This window comes from Lycium ferocissimum, chromosome 10, assembly GCF_029784015.1.
Source record: "Lycium ferocissimum isolate CSIRO_LF1 chromosome 10, AGI_CSIRO_Lferr_CH_V1, whole genome shotgun sequence".
NCBI classification, from domain to species: domain Eukaryota; kingdom Viridiplantae; phylum Streptophyta; class Magnoliopsida; order Solanales; family Solanaceae; genus Lycium; species Lycium ferocissimum.
In genome coordinates, this window is record NC_081351.1 from 36,450,265 (window position 1) to 36,461,850 (window position 11,586).

The 11,586-nt window shown below is 35.2% G+C and overlaps 1 protein-coding gene across 1 annotated transcript; it reads left to right on the top strand.

The window, feature by feature from the left end:
• Positions 1-4,233: 4,233 nt before the first annotated feature.
• LOC132035375 (uncharacterized) lies at positions 4,234-11,165 on the top strand. The gene is made up of 15 exons (XM_059425631.1): positions 4,234-4,311; positions 5,013-5,106; positions 5,831-6,009; positions 6,179-6,229; positions 6,312-6,368; positions 7,771-7,891; positions 8,567-8,633; positions 8,737-8,778; positions 9,000-9,105; positions 9,211-9,321; positions 10,265-10,336; positions 10,421-10,522; positions 10,603-10,649; positions 10,765-10,792; positions 10,978-11,165. The coding sequence occupies exons 1-15, from the start codon at positions 4,294-4,296 to the stop codon at positions 11,110-11,112; spliced, it is 1,230 nt and encodes a 409-aa protein (XP_059281614.1). The 5' UTR covers positions 4,234-4,293; the 3' UTR covers positions 11,113-11,165.
• Positions 11,166-11,586: the final 421 nt, after the last annotated feature.

An 11,586-nucleotide genomic window follows, 5' to 3' on the forward strand; every position in this document is an offset into this window, starting at 1 on the left:
TTTTTCTCAAAAGTACTTTTGGGCAAAAAGTCATTTTTTTAAAAAACAACTTCTACATTCCCCAAGACTTATTTTATCCCAAAACTTGGTCAAACACCTCACTTTTTTTAAATAAGTACTTTTAGAGAAAAATAAGCTTGGCCAAACAAGCTACCAATCATAATTAATTAATGTATATATCACTTCATTAAATCACTAAACCAAGGTAAACTCCACTGTTAGGAAAAAAAATAAGGGAGAAGTAACTTGTACTGTATTTATAGCTGACGGACTATCATCTAAATGGGAGGAGAAGGAGAAGGATGAAAGAGGGTAAAAATTTACTCACACCGAGTATTTACACCAAATTAATAAAATTTACCTTGATTAGTGATTTAATTAAGTGAATATATATACAGTACATTAATGAATTATGGTTAAGTGAAAGTTGTATGCATATCCATGTTACTGGGCTATTATATTTATACGGTCAAAGCAAGTATTAAAAGGCATCACTACAATTTGTAGACAGTTTCTATGGGATGGAAAAGTAAACACCACCAAGTCTCTATTAGTTGCATGGGATTTAGCATGTAGAACAAAGAAAGAAGGGGACTCGGGCTAACTGAATGCATAGCTTGGAATGAGGCTGCTATAGCCAAATATGCTTGAAACATAGCTTAGAAAAGCTGATAATTTGTTGGTTAAACGGATCAACCATGTTTATACCAATGATGTGCCTTGGTTTGATTATATACCTCCAAAGGACTGTTGTTGGTATTGAAATAAGTTATGCAAGATTAGGGATATCTCTCTCCTGGTTATGTGCAACAAGGCTGGCTGCAACCTTCAGGAAAGTACACCTTTAGTGGTTATAGGTGGAGGAGCGGTGAAATTGATCAATGGCCATGGTACAGATGGGGTGTGGAGAAAAGGGACTATACCACTTTATTTGCTGGCAGGCATTGTTAAACAGATTGTTAACCAAAGATAGGGTGTTTAAAATGGGAATCAGCCAGGATGAGCAATGCTTGCTATGTGGATCAAGTGTTGAAACAGTGTCTCATTTGTTCTTTGAATGTCCATTTTCTCAACAGTGCCTACAAGAAATTCTAAAATGGATAAGGAAGGAAATTCTACAGAAAGATCTTCAAGTCTGAAAAAGGGTAACTCGAAGCCCAAAGGGGCGAGGCTACGGAGAATTGATTTTGGGTGTTGTTGGTGCTTTGATGTATCGCATATGGAAGGCAAGGAATACCTCCTTGTGGGAGCATAAATTTGTGCAACCAATGCTACTCGCTGCCCAGGTCAAGATTGAGCACACATATCGAAGGGAATTCTTTTTAACAAAGGAAGCAAAATGGTATAGCTAATGGATGGATAGGTACTACACTTAGCTAGGAGTATAGATTTTCTTACTTGTACAGTTGTCGCTAATATGTAGCTGAAGGGAGCTAGCTGTTTATTTCATTGATTGCAAACTGTTCGTGGAGATTGATAATATGTTTTTCTTCACCATAGAAAGAAAGTAGTATGTAGTCAAACACGGGCAATTTAATTTCAATGGCTTAATTATTGCCCCTTTTTTAAAAACCAAATTAAAACATTAATTAATTTTATGTTGCAAGAATTTAGGGATTGTCCCTTTTTTTGGGAGGAAATATATGGAAGTATCAATTGTATTAATCATGTTTAAGGGCCCGATTTAGTTAATTAAATCTCAATCACTAATTTTCAAATGTGACAAGAAAAAAAATTCGAAGGCAAGATGAGCCGATCCTTACATAACAAATTTTCTTATTAGGCCTATTAGCTGAAGGGGAGCTAGCTGTTTATTTCCTTGAAAACTGTTTGTTTTTCTTCACCATAGAAAGAAAGTAGTATGTAGTCAAACACGGGCAATTTCAAAAAAACCCTAGATCAATCGCCTTGTAAAATATTCGAAGGCAAACTTTTGCCCTCAAAGCGTGAAAAAAAAATCTTCGCAAAGCCTTGTCTTGAGATTTTTTTTTTTTTTTTTACTGAGCGGGATTCGAATCCAGAACCTCGGGGTATTTTCGACCACTATTTTGAAGGGCAATCCGTGCAAAGAAAATGTTCAAACACGTGTCATATATCCATTGGTTTAGTGATTTAATGAAGTGAATATATACATTAATTAATTATGGTTAAGTGAAAGTTATATGTATTCAAACATGTGTCATATATCCATTGATTTGGTGTAAACACCCGGTGTGGATAAAATTTTACCTTCTTTTTTCTATTTCTCCTCTTCCTCTTTGAAATAACAAAGTCTCCGCTAAACCAAATACGAATTATTTTTTGTATAACTTTAAAACTTTCATAATTAAAATTTATAATAATCTTACTTGTAAAACATATATTGGTATTTGTCCTTTTTCATAATTTAATATTCAAAAGTATATTTTGAAAAGAATAATTAAACAAATCTGCTCATCAAATATTAAGAAAAATACTTCTCAAATAAATTAATTGAACATAGTCTGTTTTTCTCCAAAATTTCTATTATATATAAGTGTGGTGGGTGGACGAACACATGCATAAAATGTTGTACAATCTGCTCTATTAAGCAAACCTTCCAAAGACACTACACAAGTCTTTCAAAAGGACCACGTCTAACCTTTACGTATAGTGTGCACCGCATATTATTAGTACATGTGTTTCATTTGTGGATTGCTTCTCAGCTTAATCGCTTCTCCTATTAGTTTTTCATTGCTCCTCTTTGCTTTGACATTTAGTTTTCCATTTTGTTGCTTATTCTATTCTTCTTTGCAATTCTCTGGTTATTGTTTCTTTTCTATTATATATAAGTGGCAAAGGAGGACGAACACAAAGATTGACAAATTTTATAAAAACTGTCTGAGTTGTACACTAAATTTGGACTTATTTCAATTGTACTTGATTTTTTTTCTTTTTTGCCAGTTGTGGGTCCACTTCATTTAACAAGTACTACTGCTTGGTTTGCCACCTATTCTCTATACACGTGTATTCCACTTTTACGTTATCATATTTCTTTACTTCTACACTTCATTTTATTACTCTATTATAGAAAGCACATGAAATTGTACTCTAAGCAGGGATTAACATGTGTACATTTCAGAAGTTTAGCATTAAGTAGGCGTTTGGCCATAGAAACAAAAAAAAAATCACTTTTTTTGGAATTTTGGGGTTGGAGTTGTGTTTGGCCATAGTTTTGAAATTGTATTTTTTTTGTTGAAATATAGTTGTTTTGGTTGTGAAAAAAAAATTGGAAAAAAGTGAATAATTCTTATGGCCAAACCGGCCCTAATTCTACCTCTTGTGTGTTTACTTTTTAAGTTTCCGTGTCTCCACAGTGTCTCAATTGTCCTTTCATGTCCTTCATTTTGCATATAGTCCTCTCGTCTCAATTTAAGTGTCTAAGTTAGACTGTATTACCTTAGCTTTAAGAAATAAAGATAGATTTTGAATCCCGTGGTTCTAAATTAAAAATGTGTATAATATAATAAAATATCCTTTGAATCTTGTGATTATAAACTTGGCGACATTTATGATATTTGAATCATTAACTTATTAAATATAAAAAGGGGTGACATTCCAAGATAAGACAAATTTTAATAACAATTGAGAAATTAAGGCGAATAAGAGGAAAAGAAACAAAATATGGAGATTCACTGAGGAGAATAACTAAAATGAGTAATTAAATTAATTATATTAGACCCCGTGCTAGTATATTCCTGAAAGGCTTGACAAAAATATTTTCCAAAATAAGTAACTTTTGACTTGTTTGGACAAACATTAACTTTTGACTTGTTTGGACAAACATACTCTAGTTTTTATACAATTTGATGACAAGTAGGGAATCCCAGAAACTTCAGTTCCTGACTCTGGTCAGACAAATTTAAGTGTTATGCTATATTAAGGAAAAATTGACTTTGGCCGCGTTTTCCACGTAACTCATAGTATACTCAATTTAGGGCACCCCTTATTCTCTGATTCTCCTTGCCGCCGCTATATCCATCATTATCGGTACGCTTGTCTAAATATTCATTCACCCTCCATGCACTATTTGCATACTAATTGTATTATAGAATCATTTATCTCTACAAAATATTTACTACGTTTTTATAATGACTGGTTTGCTTATTAATCCTGAGCTACAATGCACGTTTTATTTGGTGACATGTTAGGTTCTTGATTTAAAGTTTGTGTATAAGAGTTGAAGTTTTTACTTTGCCTAGCTAAACTGAGGTTTTTTTTTTTTTCGTAGTTACAGTTATCAGATACTGAGCCTGGTGGATTATAGCGGCATTAATGGCACTTCGTTTCGAGGTAAACTTCTTTGACTATTTTTACTTTAGAGTTTTGGGTGGTTCATACAAATAGAAGCTGCTAATTGCATTTAGCATACAAAACTGTGTTTTGCAATTATGAAAATGGATTCTTGAATTTTGATAATTCATAATTTGTCTTTAAAATAACAAAATATTGAGTATGGAAAAGAAGTAGGTTTGAATGGAGGGAATGGATGTTGAGGATTTATATAGCTGACCTCAACTTAGTTTGGGATTGAGGCGTAGTTGCTGCTGTAGTAAGCTGATGTTGCTTGGTAAGAGGGATCAACATGAGAACATAATATTATTACTGCTTCTATTGTAGTGTAATAGATTAATTGATATGAGAATTTGGATGAACAACACTCATCAAAACAATGTGGCCTACAAACCTAGGATTCAAAATTTGAAGTTGCAAACTTTTGACAAAATAATAAGCTCGGTTTATGAAGGAGGACGAGGAAACTAGTTTGAGTGAAACAGCTTTGTCCGAGAAGGCCAGTTTTTACCCATACCCAATTAATTTAGGAAAAGATTGATGGAAATTTTACAGATAAATTAGCTGTTATTTTTCATGGCAGATAATATGGGATATGGCATAGCGGTGTAACTAATCTCCCTAGGTTTTCTATCTTTTACAAAATATTTACTTGTTTGTTACCCCACTAAGGAACTGTTCCTAAATCTTTCTGATGCCAGATCCTCGGGAGATTTAATCGTGCCCGTGCAGCTCGGCTTATACTCCCTCACTATGAATGCCAGACACCTCTTTTCATGCCTGTTGGCACTCAAGGTAAGAGTATGTTAGGAGTTGATCAACAGGAAGCTCTTTCTCTCTCTTAATAACTTGTTATATTGCATCAAGTCTCTATTCAAATCCTCTAGATATTTGACAAACCTTAACAATTAGAGCCAGCAATCTATTGATACCTCTTGTTATAAGTAGGTTGATAGTATAGGATTTAGGTCTGTTTTGGTTGAAAAAGACTGTGAGCTGTCTCATATATGGTCTGGTAACTGTGTCTAGCCAAAGCTATATCCTTAACTGGGTATTGGGAGGTGCATACGTGGGATTGATGCATGTGGACATATATTGTATTCTGTACTATATACACTACTAGAAAAAGAGTTTTTCCTACCGACATTCAGTGGGAAATTTATGCTATAAAACATGATTTTCCACCTCATTCACACCGAACAATCTCACTGGGAAAATGCATGGTGGGAAATAGGTTTCCATTGAAACGCTGGGAAACTTCATAATTTTTTCATGTGAAAATTCTACTATTTATGTATTTCCTACCTACATTCAGTGAGAAAGAGTCACTAAAATTTTTTCAGTGGGAAAATAGTGATTTTTTAGTAGTGATATATAGCTTAGAGACTTTATGTTTGAAACTTTTTGTTAGAGTACTTTTTATTGGTCTTCATGCTTGTAAAAATAGAAACTATTATTGGATTGTTGATGATATGCATTTTTTCTCATTGTCACACATTTGGAGTTTTCATATTCACAGGCACTATAAAGGGTTTGACCACCCACCAGCTTGAGGATATTGGTTGCCAAATAATCCTCGGAAACACATATCATTTGGCACTACGTCCTACCTCTGAGCTCATTGATGAGTTAGGGGGTCTTCATAAGTTCATGAATTGGCCAAGAGCACTACTTACAGACTCTGGGGGCTTTCAAATGGTAGTCTATCACACTACTCACTAGTGCTTCCTCAAAGTTCACTTATGATTATTTATTTGAAAAGCTATGACCATCTTTATTTAAGATGTACTAATTGTTTAGTAATGAAAAATCGGTTTTCTTGAAGAGCAGTAGATGTCTAATGAGCTTAAAACCTTTCTGGTTGTAGGTCTCCTTGTTGCATTTGGCTGATATCACTGAGAAGGGTGTCACTTTTCAGGTATTCTCTTTCTACGTCCCTTTTTTGTTTCATTTTTATCTCTTTTGTATCATGGGGTTTAATTTGTCACTTCCTTTTGCAGTCACCGGTGGATGGAAAGCCAATGCTCCTTACACCTGAAGAGTCAATACAGATACAAGTAGGTCCATTTAGGGGATGTAGATGTTCTGTTATTCATAGATCTTGCACTATACTATATTATTTATTTTAAAGTCATACTCTTATGCTATAATAATTGCAAACTGGTGCAATCTTCAGACACATGGTTGGTGCTTTTACACTCCACAGTCCGGTCATTTACAAGCAGATTGAGCGCGATCCAGGAATACCCTCTTGTTTACAGATTTTATCTGAACTTTTTGATTGTTAGATGTTTAACTAAACTTTATGTTGCATTTCAAAGTTTCTCAACTGTATCTGCAAGCACTGAGAGCTATAAACTGGTGCAATCTTTGGAAACATTATATGCCAAATCGTTATGAATATCTTGCTGAAATTTGACTTGCTCTAGAGGTAGTAAATCGTAGAAGGATGATCAGTTGAAGATTTAGTTAATTAATGTCACCAAGAAAGTGCTAAGTCAACAACAACAACATTCCCAGTGTAATCCCACAAGCGGAGTCTGGGGACACCAAGAAAGCGCTAAGATGTAAAAATATTAGTAGACTACTGCTCCTTTTGACAAAGTAGTCAGTAGGTCCATAAATAAATCCATATAATTCCCAGCGGTTCTTTTACATCTCCGAGTCCAAATGTGCTAGGAACAAAATTACTCTGAACAGAATCATGTTTTCCTTTAAAACATTTATGATTGCATTCCATACAAGTTCTCCATAGAATGAATGCAGCGGTGTGCTCCAGAAAATTCAAACACTTCTTTAGCCTATGCCTGTTCTAGCTTTCCAACATCTCTTTCACTGTCTCTGCACAACTCACTGCACATAAAAAAGATTCAAAAAGAAGTTCCATACCTGCCAGCTGAAACTGCAACGGAGAAATGGATGTGATGTCTCACACAAATTGTTACACCAGTAGCATCTGTTGCGCAAACTAAAGCCCCTTCTCTGTGAGTTTTGTTGAGTAAGACATGCAAAAGCAAAGACACTTTCGGGAGAGCTTTACTTCTCCAAAATATCTTTGAAGTCCATATTCTAACCCCTGCGATTGTATGGAACATTTAGAATGATCTGACTGGATTACCATTTATAGTTATAGAGAATAACATGCTTTTGGTGACTACTCCAGTGTGAGAGCCAATTATTGGTAGTCCTGCGGGTTCATCATTTGTAATTGGACAGGTTATATCATGTGATGCTGTTTCCGCTTGTTGTACTGCATTTACTAGTGTGTATTCTAGCTGCATAACTTCTGTTGAACTGACAAAACTGTATCCAAGCTTTTGCTTCTATATCCTCCCAGTAATACTGCTGATTAGTCGCATCATATCTTTTCATCGCTTTGAGATTTATCAGTTTATGTTTCTTGAGATACCCTTTACAGCTGATTTTGTTTTCCCTGCTTACTTGCCCAATTCATTGCAGAACAGAATTGGTGCAGATATTATTATGGCTCTCGATGATGTCGTGAAAACTACTATCACAGGTCCAAGAATTGAAGAGGCTATGTATCGAACTCTTCGTTGGATAGACAGGTGCATAGCAGGTAATATGATTGAGCAGGCTGTAAATTTCGATGTGGTTATCTTACTGAACTTTATCATTAATCACATTCAGTGGGCAAAAGATAATCTCTATATGATTTGGGTTACGACCAGCAGTAATGTAAGGATTTTCTCTACTTCTTGTTCTGTTGTTTTGTCCGGAAAGGCGGGAGGTTTTTTGAGGATGAGAAGCCCAGAAAAGAGAGAGGAATGATGAAATAATTGAGCTGTTAGCTTTTGGTTAATATGGTTAATATGGCACACTTCGATGATGAAAGGACTCAATTGTCTTATATTTGATGGTAGATGCGATAAGTTAGGAGGTAGAGTTAGATGAAGTTATTATTGAATGTAAAATAATCCTAAAAATTGTGCCCCATTTGTCATGTTATGCTATCACATAGCAGTTAACAAGGGTTAAGTCCAGTCAACACTTTATTGACAGATAGTTGAGTAAGTTTCGCGGTGAAATTTGGATTTTTTGAAGTTTTTTGTTTGTAATTAACTGTTTTCAAAGTTTGCTTTAGAATTTCTCTTTCTAGTGTTAAATTTAGAGTTTCTAAACTAAAATTGCTTTCTTTCTAGTGTTAAATTTAGAGTTTCTAAACTAAAATTGCTGATGTACTTTTACCAGATTCTCATTTTGTGTTTTTCATGCTTTCGTTTGTTATTGGCAGCTCACAAGAGACCACATGAGCAGAATCTTTTTGGTATAGTGCAAGGTGGTTTAGATCCCGTATTAAGGTGACTTACATTGTGACATCCCTGTTGCTTCTGAGATTGCTTTATTGTTTACATAATTATATCTCATTTGACGAACTTTGTTGTTCTTGTTTGTTGCTATCAGGGATATATGTGTCAGAGGTTTAGTGGAACGTAATTTGCCTGGGTATGTTCGTAGTTCTGAATATGTACACTCTATCATAAATGTTCATCACCTTGTATTTGTAATTCTTAAAGTGTATATATACACATTCAAAAGATATATACACATTCATGTTCCTCTTTTAACTTATAAAACTCAAAAGCAGCTTACCAGACAAACCAGACTAGAAGAATTGAGGTTCAACAATCAACTGAGTGAAATGACCGGGTTTACTTGTGTGACAGCTATGCTATTGGTGGTCTTGCAGGCGGTGAAGATAAAGACTCGTTTTGGCGTGTCGTGGCTCAGTGTACTGCTGCACTGCCTGAGCATAAACCACGATATGTAATGGTATATGTCACTCTTATGATGTTCCTTGGTAGATTCAATTTGATGCCTCTATTTTCAGTTCTCCAGTTTTATCTGGCTTCTGATATCTCGACTGCTGTACTCCAGGGGGTGGGTTACCCACTAGACATTGTGGTGTGCAGTGCTTTAGGTGCTGACATGTATGATTGTGTCTATCCTACTCGTACCGCTCGCTTTGGCACAGCTCTTGTACCTGAGGTAATTTTCTGCCCACTACCTCTAAATATTCATAACTTGGTTGGTTCTGGGGATCACACAGTAATAGAATGCTAATTCTCATATTGCATGATAAGAAATCTATAACTGCTAATATTCTAACCCAACACCAATGTTTTGAGTATTCTTGATCTATATGGAAATCTTGTGTGATCCGTAAAACACTAAGAGAGACGATAAGCATGTCGTGGATCTAATAGTCTTATAGTTTAAATCATGCTGAGCTGCTCAAACAATTTTCTGATTGTGTACATATATATAGTCTCCTTCTTAGTAGTACTTAACTCCATTTTGAGTTGAATTCGTACACATATACTACTCTGTCTTCCCTCTGACTTCCATGCGCTCACTACTACAAACAGAGGCTGTTCCCGCTGACAATGGGAAATTTGTGTTATAAAAAATGATTTTCCCACCTCGTTCCCTCCAAACTAGCTCACTGGGGAAACGCATGGTGGGAAACAGGTTCCCATTGAAACGATGGGAAACTTTCTAACTTTTGAGTGTGAAAACACTATTATTTTTTCTTTTCTCACCGATTCAATCAAAATATCTGTGAGAATAGCCATTGAACATTTTCATTGGGAAAATAGTGATTTTTTAGTAGTGGATAAAGTATTCATGACTATGCCTTCTTTGTCTGTGTTAGTGCCTTAGTGGAGACTAGTAGTTCAATGATTTGAAAACTGTAGGAAGTTTTGAGGAAGCTTAGAGGAAACAAACTGTTTTTCCTCTAATTTATCATCTGACTTTATCTTTCTATTATTGACTTAAGGTTTGTTTTTATTTTCCCGTGATCCCTTCTGGAAATTTTCTCGCAATGTTGCATAAACTTGGGCACTGAAAACTGAACTCAAACAATTTATGATGAAAATATCATCCACCATTCATTCTGAAGTGGAATAATGCTTTTGCTCATGTGCAGGGAGTTCTAAGACTTAAACACAAGGCAATGGCAGATGATATGCGTTCCATTGATCCCTCATGTGATTGTATGGTAAAGTGAACAGATGATGCTTGACTACTGATGGTCTTATTTTCAAGTTATACACTGTTTGAAATACCATTCATCTCTTGACAGGTCTGTAAAACGTATACCAGGGCTTACATTCATTGCCTTGTCACTAAAGATGCCATGGGATCTCAACTTCTGTCATATCACAACTTATACTATATGATGAAGGTACCGAACACTTGAGTTTATATGGTATTTTCGTTTGTCTATTAGCTCAGTTATGACTTTGAGGTATTCAAATTATGCAGCTTAGCAGAGACTTGCATTCCTCAATTGTTGAAGGACGGTTTCCAGAGTATGTTCACCTCTACCTCTCAATAGATTTCAAGATGAATCACTATCTCAAGCTCATTTTCGGCTCTCTTATTCTTATTTACCTGATAATTTGACATATTTGTTAAATTTTGCAGATTTGTTTGCCAGTTTCTGCAGCAAATGGTAATGAATAATTCCACTACAAACAATGATTTCATTGACTATGCACTTCTCCTGATATACCAAAAAAGCAATTGATGGGCACAACTTCCTTAACCTTTATCTGCCTATTTTCATGCATCTTATATTTGCTAATACAAATATTTGTTACTGAAAATTGTGGTGGCTTCTAAAATTTGACCTTGTAGTTTCCCCAAGGTGATGTTCCTGAATGGGTCTGCAATGCAATGGAGGTTGCCGGGATTGACATTTCTTCCTGCTGTGCTCCATCTTCATCGCTCCCAGATAAAGTAGACAATACACAAAATCAAGAAGTGAAATAGTAATTATAAACATTTTACATAGGAGCTGAAGAACATAGATATACAGAACTGACGTGTAGTTTGTGCTAACATGCGGAAGGACGGTCATTCAAGAAATTTTTGTAGAGAGTGAAACGAAGTGTCGGCTTTTTGTTAATTAGGTGTCATTCTTCCTAGCTGAAAGAAATTATTCTTCTAGATAAAGTTTTTCTTTTTGTCCTAGAAAATTTTGTATTGAGCTCTGCCATGTCAAAGGGAAAAAAAAAAAAAAACATTATGTTCAGTGGCCCTTCATAGCTATCATAAGATATTGTTCCTATTTTAAGTATGAAATTGTGCTGCATGGAAGGTTGTGATTGATAGTATCTGAAAATGAGTTTGAACTGGCAGAGCTATTCAGTAACAGATGAAGTCATTCTTGGGTTTCTTGCTCTTTGTGATATTACTATAGGTTAGATTGGTATTCCTCCATTATTACATAAAATCCCTTTTGCT